The sequence below is a fragment of the Hemiscyllium ocellatum genome, chromosome 32 (assembly GCF_020745735.1).
Source record: "Hemiscyllium ocellatum isolate sHemOce1 chromosome 32, sHemOce1.pat.X.cur, whole genome shotgun sequence".
NCBI lineage: Eukaryota > Metazoa > Chordata > Chondrichthyes > Orectolobiformes > Hemiscylliidae > Hemiscyllium > Hemiscyllium ocellatum.
This window is the reverse complement of record NC_083432.1, coordinates 49,743,863-49,761,715: the sequence shown is the minus strand read 5'-3', so window position 1 is coordinate 49,761,715 and position 17,853 is coordinate 49,743,863. Positions and strand designations below refer to the sequence as shown.

The window sequence follows — 17,853 nt, the reverse complement described above, 5'->3', positions numbered from 1 at the left end:
CCGGGTTCAATTCCCGACTCAGGCGACTGACTGTGTGGAGTTTGCACATTCTCCTTGTGTCTGTGTGGGTTTCCTCCTGGTGCTCCAGTTTCCTCCCACAGTCCAAAGATGTGCGGGTCAGGTGAATTGGCCATGCTAAATTGCCCGTAGTGTTAGGTAAATGTCTGTTGAATTCTTCAATATTACAATATCCACATCCAGTTTCTTACGTTACAGAAGTTAAGTTAAACATTGCCACATCAGGGAAAAGCAAGCTCACACCAATATAACAACAACTTATATTTATATAGCACCCTTCAGGAAATGAATTATTCCAAGGCACTTCACGGGGCCTTTTAAAAATATAGTTTGACCCTGAAACAGGTCAGAAGATATTAGGGCTGAAGGGCAAAGGTTCAGTCAAAGATGTTGGTTTTCAGGAGTGTTTTGAAGAAGGACTGAGTGGCCAAGGGGTTTAGGGAGGGAAGCCCAGAGCTGATGGCACTGGGGAGCAATTAAAATTGGGGTTGTTCAAGTGATCAGAATTTGATGAATGGACAGATCTTAGAGGGATGTGGGGGTCTGAGAAAAAACATTGCTGTTAAAAGACCTTTATCAGGCCAGCCCACAGAGGAAAGAAAGTAAAAAAAAATGTAGTTTCTTAATTGCTCGATCCTCCCAAATTGGGACATTGTTGACCCAGTGAAAATTCAGTGCAGAATGCACAGTCTGCTTTGCAACTGAGAGCCACAAAGAACATTTCTTGTCCTCTACTTTGTTTAAACACATCTAAGCGACAATATCTTGACCCTCAATTGGTCAGTTCCTTATTTTAAAACATTTTTTCCTGAGTCCCAATCCCTCCCATGACCTAATCTTAACCTCTATCTGTAACCTCGTCTCCACCCCACAACCCTCTGAGTTGTCTGTGTTCTTTGAATTCCTGCCTCAAACTGCTCCTGATGTTAATCACTCCGAGCTGCCTGTGAACTCAGCTGCTGGAGTCTGGAATATCCTGCTGAAAGGTCTCAGCCTCGACCTCACTTCCTTCCTTGCTTTTGATGCTCCTTGAAACCTCAATTTCTCACCAAGCTTTTTGTCACCACCTCCAGCAGGTCTCAGTGTTGAATTTTATTTGATGATTGTTCCTGTGAAGTTTATTTTGATGTTTTACTGCAGTAAAGATGCTATATAAATGCAAGCTGTTGCTTTTATATGGTCAACCATACCCCCCAGGACTGGAGGTAAGATCAGAGCTGAAAATGTGTTGTTGGAAAAGTGCAGCAGGTCAGGCAGCATCCAAGGAGCAGGAGATTCGACATTTCGGGCATAAGCCCTTCTTCAGGAAACAGGGCTTATGCCGGAAACGTCGAATTTCCTGTTCCTTGGATGCTGCCTGACCTGCTGCGCTTTTCCAGCAACACATTTCCAGCTCTGATCTCCAGCATCTGCAGTCGTCACTTCCTCCTGGAGGTAAGATAAGCCAGACATGGTCCATCTGCAGTTACTATCCTGTGGCCAGGATATTGCAGTGAACCTTGTGAGAATTGCTACATTGAAATCTGAGGTGGAGACCTGAGATGCAGTGTAAGGGAATGAACTGCTGGGTTCAAATCTTTGTGCCATGAAAATGTATTAGCTGCCACCGCCCTTGTTTATGAATGATGTGCTTTGTGTGCATTAGAGCAAGTCAGTTATTTCAGGAAAAAGCTTTTGTTGCTAAATTATATCTGGTGCCTTGTGCCAGTTTAAAGTCAACGTCCTTCACCAAGGCTCCGAAAGCAAGTTCCCCTCTCAGCCACTCAGCTACCCACCATCCTATACCGCTGTTCATTCACTGTCACTGGGTCAAAATCTTAGAATTCCCACCCTAAGGGCATTGTGGGTCTACCTACAGCACATGGACTGCAGTGGTTCAAGAAGGCAGCTCACCCCCACCTTCTCAAGGGGCAACTAGGGACAGGCAATAAATGCTGGTCTCACCCGCGACCTCCACATCCCATGAACAAATAAATTAAGAATATGTGTTTTATGTCTATTGGTTTGATGAAGAGGCTCATCAAGTCTGCAACGACATGATTCCCACTAAAGGCGCGCGAATCCCAATTTCCAGCACCTGTCCCATACCCTTGATATTTGAAGTGCTCATTCAAATATTCTTTTTAAGGTTGTAAGGTTTCCAGCCTCCAGTACCTTCCCAGGGGACGGTGTTTAAAGTCAATGTCCTTCACCAAGGCTCCTAAGGCAAGTTCCACTCCCATTCCAATTCCCACCACCCACTCAGTGAAAATATCTTTTCCCAACTCCCCTCTGAATCTCCTGCTCCTTACCCTAAAACCAAGCGCCCTCGTGACTGACTTTTCAAAAAAGGGAATAGCTGCTTTTTATCCACCCTGTCCATGCCCCTCATAATCTTATACACCTTAATCATGTCACCACTCAGTCTTCTCTGCTCCAAAGAAGATAATCCAGTCTCTCCTATAGCTCAATTTCTCCATCTCAGGCAACATCCTGGTGAACCTCCTCTGTACCGCCTCTAATGCTATCACATCCTTCCTGCAGTCAGGTGACCAGAACTGCACTCGATACTCCAGCTGTGACCTGACCAACACACTGTACAAACTCCAACATTACCTCCTTGCTCTTACACTCTATGGCATGGCTGATGAAAGCAAGTGTCGTATGTGCCTTAACTACACTATTCATGTGCTCAGCCAACTTCAGGGATCTGTGAATAATTATCCCAAGATCCTGCTGTTCCTCTAAGCTACCCAGTGTCCTAACATTCATTAAATATTCCCTCATCTCGCTTCTTCTTCCAAAGTGCATCACTAACAGTTATCACACTAAATCCCATCTACCACTGGTTTGTCCATCTGACCAACCCACCTATATCTTCCTGTAACCTACAACCATCTTCTTCGCTATTAACCACTCTACCAATCTTGGTGTTGTCTGCAAATTTGCTTCACCTTCCCCCCAGATTTTCATCTCCATCATTTATGCATATAGCAAAGAATGTGTCCCAGTACTAATCCTTGTGGTACACCACTGGACACTGGCCTACGGTCACTCATATAGCCTTCTACCACTACCTTTTGTGTCCTATTGCTAAGCCAGTTTCTGATCCATCTCACCAAGTTTCTCTCAATTCCATGAACTTTAACCTTCTCAATCAGTCTCCCATGTTGGACCTTGTCAAAAACTTTGCTAAAATCCATATCAACTGCATCAACTGAACTTCCCTCATCCACACACTTGCTTACACTTTCACAACATTTGAACAAATTTGTTAAGCATGACCTCCTTCTGACAAAGACATTGCTGACAATCCCTAATTATCCCATGCCTTTCCAAGTGGATATTAATTGGCTCCTTCAGAATTGTCTCCAGCACTGACGTTAGACTCAGCAGCCCGTAATTTCCTGGTTCATCTCTACCACCCTTCTTGAAAAGTGGAACCACACTAGCCGCCCTCCAGTCCTCTGGTACTCCCCCTATGGCCAGAAGGAACTAACAATATGTATCAGAGAGTCTGCAGCTGCCTCCCACAGCTGCCTGGGATGCAATTTGTCCAGGCCAGGGGATTTGCCTGTTTTAAGCCCAACAGAACCCCCAAAACATCCCAATTTCCTATGCCAAACTGTGCAAGTTCCTCAGAGTCCCTTTTCCTGAATTCTGTACTTACGTTCTCATTTTCCACAGTGGAGACTGAAGAGAAGCATTCATTTCTCCTTCCAATATCCTGCAGCTTCACACACAGGTTGTCCCCTTGGTTCCTAGTGGGTTACTATTTCCCTAGTTAACCTCTTCTCTTTAAAATATTTATAAGATATCTTAGAAATGTTCCTAATCCTGTTCCCAAGTCCCTTTTCATGCCACCTTTTTCTTCTTCTAATTGCTTTCTTCAGTTCTGTCCTACACTTCCTTTATACATCTCGGGTCAGAGCTGAAATGCTCCCTTTGGTCTTGTTCAAAGCCTTACTCTTCTTCCTTATCCAGCCCTGGACTGTCATCAACATCCAGGGTTCTCTGAACTTGTTGCTCCTACATTTCCATCTAAGGAGTATATGTTGGACCCATACTCTTCCCAGCTGCTTTTGGAATGCCCCCATTGTTCCACTGTAGATTTACCGGAAGGAGCTGTTCCCAGTCAATTGTGGCCAGCACCTGCTTTATTTTAATAAAATCGGCCTTCCCCCAATCTAAAGCTGTCGTTTGCAGGCCATCATTTTCCTCGTCCAGAACAAATTCGAACCGTATCATGATACAGTGGCTATCACTAAAATGTTCCCCCAAAGCCAAATCGAATACTTCCCCTGCTTCTCTCCCTACAATCAGATCTGGCCCTGTATAGTCCCTTGGTGGGTTACTGCTGACTGATACAAAGGATTCCCCTGGATACTGAAACAACTCCACAGAAGCCAATATCCCATCATCCAGTCCCTCTTTATTTGTACAGTAGGAACCCTGTATCCACGGGCTTCCACGGTGGCAGTTATTTCTGGTTTACTGCCGCCCAAAATATTACATGGAACATTCCAAAAATAATTCCAGGCGCTTCCAGGGAGGTGAGTTTCCCTTATAAATGATGGGGTTTGCTACTATTCGCAGTTTCGAGCTTCGCGGCCGGTCTGGGAATGTATCACCCACAGATACAGGGTGGGGGGGTGGGGGGGGGAGCGGTGGGGGGGGGGTGTAGTTGGCTCCTGTACGTGTATAATACATGACACTATTCTGGCTCCCTCAGAGCCAGCTCTCAGAGCGAACAGAACCCCTGACACTCCTGATTTTATCTGTTAGCCAGGGATCCCTGATTGGACCAGGTTAACAGCCCCAATCGGGGAACTCATATTCTATGAGGTCCACCTATCTGACTTCATGACGGTCACAAAGTCTGGGGATATAGACCTTTTCTTTATCTTGTACCTATCCTTCAGCATTTCCACATCGTGTTCAGTTCATCTGACTCAGCCTTGGATACGGGTGATGTTACTGGACCATGGCCCACCTCTTAATCCCGAGTGTCTCAGAAGAAATTCATCTTCTTCAGGCTGTAAAGGCATTGAGGCTGCAACAGCCACTGTGTCCACCTCAGTCTCTGAGGTTTCTTTGACGTTAGGTGGGTGGGGAGAACCCCTGTGTTCCAACCCACCTTGCATCGACCCTGTGCTTCTTACCCATGGAGGGCCATTTCTTTGGTTTCAACACTGAACTTCATCCTCTGAACTAAAGTCGCTGAGAGGAGTCTTGTATCCAGCATTGACATTCCTGGTGCCCTTTCACTCTCCCACCCAAGTCAGGGACGATCAGATTTAACTTGGATGGAGTCATCTCCCCGTTAGCAATTCTGCTGGAGCTATCCCTGTAGTTACATGAAGGGTGGTCTGATAAACAAATAGGAACTGGGACAGATTGGTATTGAGTGAAGCTGTACACTGTTTCTTTGACCCTGCCTTCAAAGTTTGGACTGCTCCTTCCACCAGATGGTTGCATGATGTCCTTGTATGCAGAATACCTGAAATCCCTGCTGCTAAATAATGGCCTGTTTTCTGTGACCAACACTCCCAGGAGCCCGTGTATTGCAAAAGATGCATGCAGTTTTTCTATTGTCTTCCCCATTTGACAAATGAACTCTATGCATGTTTATCCACTTTGAGTGGGCGTCCATAATGACGAAGAACATTGAGCCCAGGAAAGCACTGGCAGAGTCAATGTGTAATGGACTCCTGGGTTTAGCCAGCCATTTCCACGAATTAGGAGGAGCTGCTGGTGGTAATTATCGTACTTGTTGACCCTCTGGGTACTGCCCCACCAACACGGCTATGTCTACGTCCAATCCTGGCCACCAGACATAACTTCTTGCCAGCATCTTAATTTTGGAAACCCCTGATGTCTCCATGGAACCTTCCATGGGGTGATCTGTGAGCCAACACTACCCCATTCCGGAGGCCTGGCATGCTAGCACCAGATCTCACCTGGGATTATAGTGTGCCAATAACTTAGATGATGATACTTCTTCATTTCCCTAAAGGCTACATCTTGCCTATGAGACCATTTGCAAGACTGACCATTTTTCAATAGCAGATGTAAGGCTGAAGTGATGGAAGTCAGCTTATGTAGGAACTTTCCATAATAATTCATCAACCCAAGAAGGTACTTAGGCTATGATACAGACACAGGATAGGTCACCTGGGCTATCTGGGACACACCTGCCCTGGAGGAACTTTGTCCCGATTCTCTAAGTGCTCCTGATTGGTCACCCCTGTTATTAGCATGTCATCCAGATAAATGGCGACTTGGTATAGACCTTGTAAAATGTTCCCCATCGTCCACTGAAAAATGGCTCAGGCCAATAATACCCCAAAAGGCAGTCTCATTTATTGGTACAAAGCCTTATGAGTATTAATTATAGCATATTCCTGGGAATCCTCATTTAAATCGCAATTGCAGGTACACGTGGCACATAGCCACCTTCGTGAAGAACATCCCTCCCGCCAATAAATCCTTTCTGCAAGGAATGGATATTTATCTAGCTGTGAGAAGCAGTTTACCGTTGGTTTAAAATCCCCACCAAGGTGCACCGGTCTGCTGGATATGACCATTCGGTGTGACCGATGGTGCCCATTCCACAAACTGTAGAGGTTTGATGATTCCTTTGTGTCCCAGCCTCATGATTTGTGCTTCTTCTCATGACTCCCCATAAGGCAAATGGTACTGGGTGGGCCTTGCAAAATCGTGCAATTGTGTCCTGGCCAGCATGCAAGGTAGCCCTGGCTCCTTTGAGCATCCTTAGAGTTTCCTAAACAAACCTCCAGATATTTAATTAGGACCTCACTCAGGCAGCCATTTTCTAATGCCTCTACCAGTCATCTTAACCTCGCCAAAAATCCCGCCACAGATTCCCCTGGTTCTCGATTTGCTGGGTTAAACTAATAGTATCTCAGAATTAGAGAAAGCTTGGGGTCATAATATTCCTTAACGAAATCCATCAACTCTTGAAACATTTTAGAATTTGGTGCCTCAGGGAAAGTTAGGCTCCTAATAACTGACAAAGCTGTGGTTCCACAAACTGTCAGGAGAATTACTCGTTGCTTTTCATCTGTCATTTGCCCAGAAAAAATAATACATTCTTTCCACATACTGGGTCCAGTGTTCAACACCAGGATTGAACGAGTCAAATTTCCCAAATAGCAGCATGATGCCAGAATTGCTTACCCGCACACTCAAAGATGATTGCTGCGAGTGAGTTTCTTCAGGACTGTACTTTTTTTCTCTCTTTGTCACTGAAATAATTCCACCAAGGCCAGTATCCTATCACCAAGTTATACATGCATACACCTCACACTGGTCTGGCTTCCTCAGAGCCAGCTCTCAGAGTGAACAAGATGTCCCTTTTGCACCACCTCTTGAGCCATGTGTCCTATTTTCTTATTTCTAAACTTGCTAGCACATGGCACTGGGAGTAATCCAGGTGAACCGGATATCAGGTGAACAGTCCCAATCAGGGATCTCACATTCTATGTGGTCCACCTCACTGCATCCCTCAATTTGTAAATCAAGTTAGTCACTACAAATACAGTTCAAGAAATCTGACCTTCTCAACCCTTAACACAATGACTATCCCAATTAATATTGGGAAAGTTGAAGGGACCTAGTTTAATTACCCAATTATGACTCTCACACACCTCTGTGAACTGTCTATATATTTGCTCCTCTGTTTCCTGCTGACTCTTTCGGGGCTAAAATACACTCTCAGAAAAGTGGCTGCCCACTTAACATTCCTAGGTTTTATCCGCCAAGCCTTGTTTGAGGACCCTTCCAAAATGTCATCTCTCCTTACTGCAGTAAGTAACTCTTTAATTACCACCTTATTTACATCCTCTCAGGTGAAGATCCCATACCTTGGAATGTTGATTTGCAAGTCCAGCCCATCCCTCAAACATGTTTCTTTAATGGCAACAATATTATACTTCCATGTGTCAAACCACAACTTTGACTCATCGGTCTTACCTATTACACTCCTAACATGAAAGTAAAGGCTATCCAGTCTTGCATTACTCTCTTGACAGTCAGTGTAGCTGAACGCACTGTGCTTTGTTTCCTGTTGCATGACGTGTCCCTGTTTCATTGATACTCTGTGTCCCCTGCCCTGTCAAACTAGTTTAAACTCCTCCAAACAACGCGAACAAGAATCTTAGTCCCACTGTGGTTCAAGAGCAAACCGCCCCCTTTGTACATGTCCCACCTCCCCCAAAAACAATTCCAATGATCCAGAAATCCAAAACCCTCCCTCTTGCAAAAACTCTTGAGCCATGCATTCATCTAACCTATTTTCCTATTTCTAAACTCACGAATACATGGCACTGGGAGTAATCCAGAGATTACAACTGTTGAGGTGCTGCTTTTTAATCTCCTGCCTAGCTCTTGATGCAAGACCTTATTCCTCACTTTGCCAACATAACTGGCGCCAATATGTACCACAACCTCTAACTCATCAGCCTCCCCTTTCAGGGTGTCCTGCAGCTGTTCAGTGACATCCCTGACCCTGGTACCAGCGAGGCAATGCACTGTCCTGGAGTAGCAGATTAGCTGACCATAGAATCCCGTCACTAGTGCTCTTCCTTTCTTCTTCCTCCCCATAGTACAGTCCAGCTGCTTGTAGTCCCAGACACTTGGTTCTCACTGCATCCCTCTGAGGTACCAGCATCCTCATCAGCTTCCAAAACAGAAGTTTCTTGGCTCCATTATTCACTCTGTGCTGGGCATTTATAAATCAAGTTAGTTTAAATTTAAAATGAGAAAATATTTATCACTCAGTTGCAAGTTTTACTTCTCTGTTATTAAAACTCATTTGTGTGGATGCAAATATGACAATATTGCGCACGAAGAACTTGGTACGAATTTACTGGAAGATTTTGTGTCATTTTTAAACATGAAAGTAATTCCAAAAGTCATATGACAGTAGAATACAGCACTGATAGTTCAACACATTCTCATTTGTACAGGATTGTTATCTGCAGTGCTTGTGAAGTTTACATTTTTTGGTTGCTGCTGCCATCAAATTGCATTGACCAGGTTCAAAGGGGTGAAACTCTTTGTATAATATGAACAACCAAATTGTGTGTAACTGTCTGACAAAGCTGTGGTTGTAAAGTGTATCTCCTGAACTGTAAATACATGCATCAAGCACAAAAGCCACAAATCTTTCTAAACCAAAAGAAACATTTCCAACTCCGCAGTGACGATATTCTCAGTCCTGGGTGTTTGCAGGATGTGCAGAGGCTGGTTAAGTGTGGGTTGCTGTAATGAGAGGCCTAGCAATGGAAAGGCACAAGGACCTGTGATTTCCCATTCCTGATGAAGGGCTTTTGCCCAAAACGTCGATTTTCCTGCTCATCGGAGGCTGCCTGAACTGTTGTGCTTTTCCAGCACCACTCTGATCTAGAATCTGGTGTCCAGCATCTGCAGTCCTGACTTTTACCCTGTGATTTCTCTCCCTGTCCCTGCCTGTGACCTCAATCCCTGCTGGACAATGTGTGCACTACCATCAGATGAGGCTGAGATCAGCATTAGGTATGAAGGTCTCCACAGTTAAGGTCCATTTGCAATGGGTGAATTCTAAAGCTAAATGCGAAAAAACTGCAAAAATCAGGAAGAGAATCGAGATAAGTAAATCCCAAACAAGGATTCCAATAACAAAAAAAACCTGACATGTTTAATATAAAGATAGACAAAGGCAGGGTAAAACTCCTCGTAAATAATGGAATCAGTTTACCTGTCCTCCTCTCTGTCCAGTAGGCTACGATACATCGCGATCTCACTCTCCAATCTCATCTTTGTGTTGAGCAACAGTTCGTGTTCCCAAACCTGGTGTTCGATATCTCTCCTCACACCGTGTAACTCGCCCTCCATCTCTCGAATCACAGCCGCCAGATTCTTCAGCTGTACCTCGTACCTCTGCTCGGTCACCTGCAGGGAATTCTCCAAACCCTTCTGCTGTGAGAAGGACATCAAGTCATTGTCGACCTGTGAACATTCACCACCCAGGGAACTGGCTCCAAACGTAAAAAATATAACTGCCTTCATTTTCACAGTACACATGTTCATCATACACATCTCTCTACAAGTCCAAAACTAGAGGGCATAGATTTAGGGTGTGAGGGGAAAGGTTTATAAAAGACCTCAGGGGCAACTTTTTCACACAGAGGGTGGTATGTGTATAGAAGGAGCTGCCAGAGCATGTGGTGGAGGCTGGTACAATTGCAACATTTAAGAGGCATTTGGATGGGTATATGAATAGGAAGGGTTTGGAGGGATATGGGCCGGGTGCTGGCAGGTGGGACTAGATTGGGTTGGGATATCTGGACAGCATGGACAAATTGGACCGAAGGGTCTGTTTCCATGCTGTATATCTCTATGACTCTACTTTTGTTGCGTTCATAAAAATCTCTTGTGAGCTACAATTTTATGTTCAGGTTTGTAACAGCAGAAGAGGAAATATTTGTGAGGTTGTAGGGAAAAGACAGGACGGCGACAGGGGATTGTTGGACAAGGGCAATAGTATTGGGGGATGGGCAACAACATAGAGCTGAGGCCCCAGTCAGATCAGCCAGCATCTTAATAAATGGTGGAACAGGCTGAATGGCCTACTGTAATTTCTTATCACACCCTGAGTGGGACAGGCTGAGTAACTCTCATAGAGGGTTAGCACCAACATGACTGGCTGAAAAGCCTCCCTCTGTGCTCTACCAGTTCTACAATTCATTCTGTAGCACCCTGGTCAAGGCTGACTGAACTGAAACCTGGTTCCAATTGTAACTGTGTCTCTCTCACAAATACCGATGGACCTGCTGAATATTCCCAGCTCCTCTGTCTTTATTAAACGTCTCCGACCTCTCCAATCTTTTGGTTTATAATACACCAGGAATCAGTGTGTAAACATTTCAAATGAAGAACAGTGGAATGGGAAAACCCTGTTATATCTGAGTCAATCAGAACTCTCTTCCGTTCGGTTTTTAATTTTAATTTCCTAATCCAGATTTAAACTGAGTCAGCTCCATTCCGCTCCAACAGCTTGTACTTCAAGAGGGTGCCAGGGATTTGGAGACACTGAGAGGGTGCTTGAAGACCAGGAGCCCTATGAAAGGCTGAGGTCTGGGAGGCCTGACAGCTGGCTCAGAGTTTCACATAGACTGGGCTCTCGGAGCACAACATGCAAGATTCTATAAACATTGTTAGAGAGAGGAGTTTGTCACATAAAGAGAGATTGAGCAGTTTAGGTCTTTACCCACTGGAGTTCAGACGGGGATCTAACTGAGGTATATAAGATGGTAAAGGAGATTGACAAAGGAGACATAGAGAGAATGTTTCCTCATGGGGCGAGCTAGAATGAGAGGTCATAGCTTTAGGATAAGGGGCAGCAGACTTAAAACATGAGGAGAACTTACATCTTTCAATGGGGCATGAATATGTGGAAATCACTCTGAGAGAGTGTGGCTGATGTTGGAATATTGAGCAAATGAAGGAGGAGATGGGCGTTTTAAATTAATAATGGGTTGAAGGGTTAGGGACATCAGGCAGGAAGGTGGAGTTGAGGATGAGATGAGGTCAGCCAGGATTGTATTAAATGGTGGAGCAGGCCTGAGGGGCTGAATGGCCTCCTCCTGCTCCCAGTTCTGATGTGTCCAGGCAGACAGTAGGAGGTTTGAGGTGGTTGGGGAACACAAGGGGCTCAGAGTCCAAATGAAATTATAGACTCTAAATGTAGCAACCAGGAGAGTTGGCTTAAGATAATGGATCACAGATTGGTTCTTCCAGACTGTTTCCTGCCCCCTTTACAGTTCCTGTCTCCCTCTCAGTCAGCCTGCAGTCCTGTTTAGATTATCAGATGTACTCTACTCCACTTGATGTGTGATCAGACAAATCCCAACCTCCACATTCCAACTAAAACACAGGCTGCAACAAGCAACAACTTCTGATAAGAAACAAAAGTCCCAATGTTCGAGGCTGCAAGTCTTTATTCTGAAGTTGAGCTTCCAGCTGTACAGTTAGTTCATGGTACAATTCTGCAAGGCAAGATTTCAGAAGTGAATTTGGAACCACAATGAAACAAACAGGGAGTAGCAGTGAGCAGGGAGAGTGTTGGTACAATGGAGACACTAAATGTATGAACCACTGACTATCTTGCAGCTGACTATTTAAATGACTTCATAAAGCAAACTGCAATCCTGTTTCCTGGATTCAGGAACTGAGAATCAATCAATAATATAGCTCTGGATATTTGCATACCAGTGAAACAAACAGCTGTAACGTACAGCCACGGGTGGAAGATTCATTAATGGGATGAGGATGTCGTTGGCTACGCCAGCATTGACTCGTTCAGTCCTGCTGTCAAAGACTGGGCCCAGTGTGTGGACAGAATGTGTTATTTTTTTCTTGACAAATGACATTGGGGCAGATGAAAAGCAAAGAGTAATTCTCCTGACAGCCTAACATTCCCTGAGGCACCAGAGACTAAAACCCTTCAAGAGTTGAAGGATTTAGCAAAGGAATATTATGACCTCCTCTAATTCTGACATGATATCGATTTTACTCAGCAATTTGAGAACAAGGGAATCTGTCTCAGGATGTTTGACTAGGTTAATGATGACTGGCAGCGGTGTGTGACTTTGTCTTAACCCTTAATGAGATGCTGAGAGACCGATTGCTATGTGAGATTAATGATACAAAAACACCTACTATTTGAAGCCCAACAGAATTTCAAACAGACACTACAACTGGCTTTATCATCAGCATGTGCCATTTTTCAGCGGACGATGGAGATCTTTTACTAGGTCTACCCCAGACCGCCATTTATCTGGATGGTGTGCTAATAATGGGGGAGACCAATAAGGAGCACTTATCGAACTTGGACACAGTCCATTGACATTTCTCTCAGGCGGGTGTACACCTTGGAAAGGAAAGGTCTATGTTCCAGGCATCCCAACTGACCTACATGGGCCACAGAGTCGACAAGACCGGGTTACACTTGTTGGAAGATAAAGTGAGGGCAATCAAAGGTGCCCTGGCTCCCATGTCTGTACCACAGCTCAGATCTTTCCTTGGGCTGGTGAATTATTACAGAAAGTTCAGACATAACCTGACCTCCATCCTGGCACCTTCACACAAGTTCTTAAAAAAAGAGTCAGCTATGTCAGAAATGGTCATAGCTTTCAGGGAACTGAAGGAACATCTGTCATCCTCTTTGGTTTTGGGCACAGTATGATCCTAAAGAAGATCTGGTATTGACACATGATGCTTCTCTGTATGGCATGGGGGTGGCATTAGCTCATAGGTGACCCAATGGGGAGGAACACCCAATGAGGAGGGACATCCAATGGTGTATGCATCCAGACCTTTGACCATTACAGAGTGTAAATACATCCAAATAGAGAAGGAAGATTTGGTGATTGTATTTGGAGTCAGGAAATTCCACCAATGCCTTTATAGACATTCATTTGTAATAAGAATGGACCACAAATTCCTGTGCTGTTTACTGAACTCACAGCTTCAGGCTAAATTCAGCAGTGGGTCTAACACCGAGTCTGTATAAATACAAATGGAAATACTGTCCCGGAGGCTAAGTGGCAAATTTGGATACACTGAGCCACCTCCGCCAATGAAAGAGTCTGTAGTGGTTTTAAATTTTCTGGACACACTTCCTATCACAGCTGACAATATCAGACTTTGGACACAGAAGGGTCCGAACCTGGCAAATCTGAAACAGCTAATGGTGATGGGGGAAACCAAAGAGTCATCACAGCCAGAACTGAAACCTTCCTGGACCCGGAGAGACCCAATCACAGGAGGGGACGGCATATTATTTTGGGGAGCGAGAGCGATTGTCCTGAGCAAAGGTCACTGTCGAATACTGGCTGAAATCCTCCAGGATCATCCAGGGGGTCTCCAAAATGAAGATGTTGGTGAGAGACTGGGTCGGGTGGCCAGGATTGGGCACAGATATCATCGTGTGGGTGGGTCAGTGCCCAGTGTGCCACCAGGGACAAACATTACCACCAGCAGCTCCTGCACATTCGTGGGAAGGGTCAGGTAAACCCTGGACTCAGTTACACCTTGACTGTGTTGGTCCTTTCATGGCCTCGCTGTTCTCAGTCATTGTGGACACCAACTCAAAGTGGCTGGAGATGATCAGAGTTCATTTGTCAAACACGGGGATGATGATAGAAAAGCCGTACGCATCTTTTGCAATCCACGGGCTCCCGGAAGTGTTTGTTCCAGATAACGGCCATCATTTACCAGCAGGGAATTTGAGTATTTCCTAAAGTCAAATGGCATTTGACATACACAGACAGTTCCAAGCCATCCATCATCCAATGATCTGGCAGAAAGAACACTCCAAACTTTGAAGGCAGGCTTAAAGAAACATTCTACAGCTTCACTCGATTCCAAACTGTCCCAGTTCCTGTTCGATTACAGGACCAGCTGCCATGTAACTACAGGGACAGCGCCGGTAGAGTTGCTGATGGGGAGAAGACTCTTCACCAGGTTAAATCTGATCTTCCTGGACCTGGGGTTAGGGTGAAAGGGCATCAGGAACGTCAAGGCTGGACACAAGACTCCAGGAAACAAGAGAGACAGTTTACATCAGGGGACAAAGTTGGTGTAGGAGCCTCAGGAATGGCCCTGCATGGGTAAGAGGCATGGTCAACATGAGGTCGGGTCCAGTGACGTATCGATATCAGGGAGGTGTGACCGTCCTGAACAAACACGTGCTCCATACAAAAGCTGCAAACTCATAAACGGTGTGGGAACAAAACCTGCCCAGCTCCTCGACAGCCTTTCCAACTGATCCTGAAGCCGTGGGTTCTCCCCTCTCTGTCACAAGTTGACGAGACCTCGGAATCTGCGATGGGCACGGTGGATGTCACTGCCTTGTGTCTTTGCCGCCTGAAGAGAATGAAATTCTTCCGAGATTCTCCGGGATGCCAAGTGAGCTACTGCGTGGGCCGCGCTGGCTGGATCAGAGGCAGCGTTGAGAGAAACCTGACCCGGTGCTGAAACACCCCAAGAGGAGCTACAAAAAAAACCTCACACTCAGAGGGAAAGGGATGTAGTGACTGTAACAGCATCAGCCAGGTGGACCTCATAGAATCTGAGTTCCTGATTGGGGCTGTTAATCTGGGCCAATCAGGGAGCCCTGGCTGACCGACAAGTACAAGAGCGTCAGACATTCTGTTCACTATGAGGGAGCTGGATCAGTATCAAATCCTATGCACGTATAAGTAAAGGGTAACTTGCTGGCAGAACACCAGCTTCTGTGGAGTTATGTCAGTGCAGAGTTTAAACACATTTGCTGTACACTGTGTGTTTGTACAAATGCATTTATACATTGAACACTTGTGACTGTCATAGTCATGTGACCTCTGCAGTAACTTGCTTTCATTTTGGAATAGTAGCCATTAGAGCACATTACCTGAAACACACGTAGGATCTGGGTTTCACTGGCTGGGCCTGGCATTGATTGCCCATCCCTAGTTGCTCCTGGGAATGCAGTGGGCATGAGCTGCCTTCCTGAATTGCTGCAGTCCATGTGCTGTAGGTAGACCCACAATGCCCTTAGGGAGGGAATTCCAGGATTTTGAGTGACACTGACGGAATGGCAATATTTTTCCAAGTCAGGATGGTGAATGGCTAGGAGGGGAACTTGCAGGTGGTGGTGTTCCCTCTATCTGCTGCCCTTGTCCATCTAGATGGAAGTGGTCATAGGTTTGGAAGGTATTGACTAAGGAGCTTTGGTGAATTTCTGCATCTTGTAGACAGTACACAGAGCTGCAGTGGAGCATCAGTGGTGGGGGGAGTGGATGTTTGGGGATGTTGTGCCAAACATGTGGGCTGCTTTGTCCTGGATGGTGTCAAGTTTCTTGAGTATTGTTGGAGCTGCCCCCATCCAAGCAAGTGGGCAGGATCTGTACTGATGCTTCAGCAGTGCCACTCACTCATGTAGAGTCTCAGTCACATGTAGTCTGTCTTGCCATTAAATACTTGCACAGTTAGGGGCTGAAGGCTGACCAGCCTGGCCATCAAGGAAGCCACAATGACTGAAACTAGCCACGTAGGTCCAGGCAAGAGGGGCAGGATTTAAAGGAGGGATTAACAAAAAGGTTCAAAGTGCAGAGTGGGAGCACGCTCTGATATGCTGAGATAAGGAGGACCCTTTTGAACAGGGACAACAGGGTTAGGCCAAATGGCCTGTTTCCATTGTCTGCCACTATAACTGGGGAAATGCTGACATTGGGAAGATCTCATCAAATGTCTGCAGTAATCAGATAATAACCGTCAGGGTGGAGCGGATCATGGAATCTGATGAAGGGGTCACCTGACCTGTTACCTGACTGCGCGGTTCAGGTGCTGGGGGTCACCTTGATGTATTTAAAATCCTGGCTGTTTTGTTGAACTTAATCTGTTGGCACTTCCAGACAGTATGCCTAGTGTCTACAATCTACCTGTCCAGGAGGCCAGGCTGGTTGGTCATCTGTCTGTATCCAGTGGTGCTGGACACTATCTCTATAAACAACAGGCAGCCATCTGTATCCCCACTACTCCGAGACAAGAAGATGCCTTTCCTGTTCAGGCCAACCCCTGACCTCTCCATTCCAACATCTCTAGCTGAGGGCTGAGACTCTCCCAGAGGGTGCTGCTTTGTAATTACTTGAGTGGAAAGTGAGCATTAACTGTACAAGTGGCTATAGTCTGAGCACATGCCTGTCCTCTGACCCCACAGACTGATAATCAGGGATGGGAACAGTGTAGAGTAACAATCAATTAGTCTTTCTGGCCTGGGCTGTGATGGGGGAAATGAGGAATATGCAAGCGGTGTCCCTCCTGAGACTGACCGGCAAATGAGCAACTAAGGGATTGGGTGAAATAAACTGTATGATGCACACTGTAGTGGAATTGCCGCAGACACTTTCTGTCAAAGCTCACACAGTGTACACAAAGCTCCACACTGTAAGTCTAATCTAATATCTCACCCTTGAAGAATGGATTTCTGAGTGAGATAGGAGGCACTCATCAGTGAACATAGAAACCAGGAGTCAAGGCAGTAAATTAGGGAGCAACAATTTTTAAAACAATAGTTCCAAACAAACATCTCACAGTTACTCTTACCAATGCATGAAGAGATTCAATTTCCAGCTGGAGGGTTTGCCATTGACGTCGGGCATTGTTTAGCTCTGCCCGGGCTGCCTGCAGAGAATCCTCGTTCTTATTCATCTCTGCATCACTGACTTCCAGTAACTACCGAAAGAGATCATGAAAAATAATGAAGGACGCAGTGTTAGCATTTCCCATCTCATGTTTGTAATACTGCTGTTATATTCCAGACACTTTAATGGCAATCAAAGCCCAGTCTTTCAATGAGGTCAGCATTCTCTGCAGCCTTTCTCACTGAGACAGAGGCCTTTTTCACAAAAATATACCTGAGTGTTGAGACAAGCGTCTAATTCCATCTGATTCCTGTGTATAATCTTTTCATAATGCTTCTTAATATCTGTAAGGAGCTGAGACAATCCCAGTTCTTTGCGGCCCCCATCTTCCATAGCCTAACTGGGTATTAACAGACTGGCACCGTCTGCAGAGCATAGACCTGCAGTGGGACACAGACAGCATCATTAGCATAAAGCAATACTGCCCTCAAAATGACTGAACAAAAAATACACTGACACTCAGCTCAGTTAATGCATCCAGCATCAACCTAGATAAACTCAGAGACAAGCAGCATCCTTAAAGCTCAGTCATGCACAGACGGAGATGTGTGACTCATTTAATGTTGTGCAGTTTAAAATCATTTTGCCTTTCAGAACGATTGGAATT

The 17,853-nt window shown here is 45.4% G+C and overlaps 1 protein-coding gene across 2 annotated transcripts in view; it reads right to left on the bottom strand.

Annotated features, from left to right (window-relative positions):
• Nucleotides 1-17,556, bottom strand: part of krt222 (keratin 222) — a 36,072-nt gene extending 18,516 nt beyond the window's left edge. The window contains exons 1-3 of one of the 2 annotated variants that reach the window (XM_060848492.1): nt 17,460-17,556; nt 17,149-17,277; nt 9,758-9,978 (exon numbers count right to left, since the gene is read on the bottom strand). In XM_060848492.1, the coding sequence (XP_060704475.1) occupies nt 9,758-9,978; nt 17,149-17,277; nt 17,460-17,489 (380 nt within the window). In that variant the 5' untranslated portion in view covers nt 17,490-17,556. The remainder of the gene's footprint in view (nt 1-9,757; nt 9,979-17,148; nt 17,278-17,459) is intronic. The other variant, XM_060848493.1, reaches the window with a different exon arrangement.
• Nucleotides 17,557-17,853: the final 297 nt, after the last annotated feature.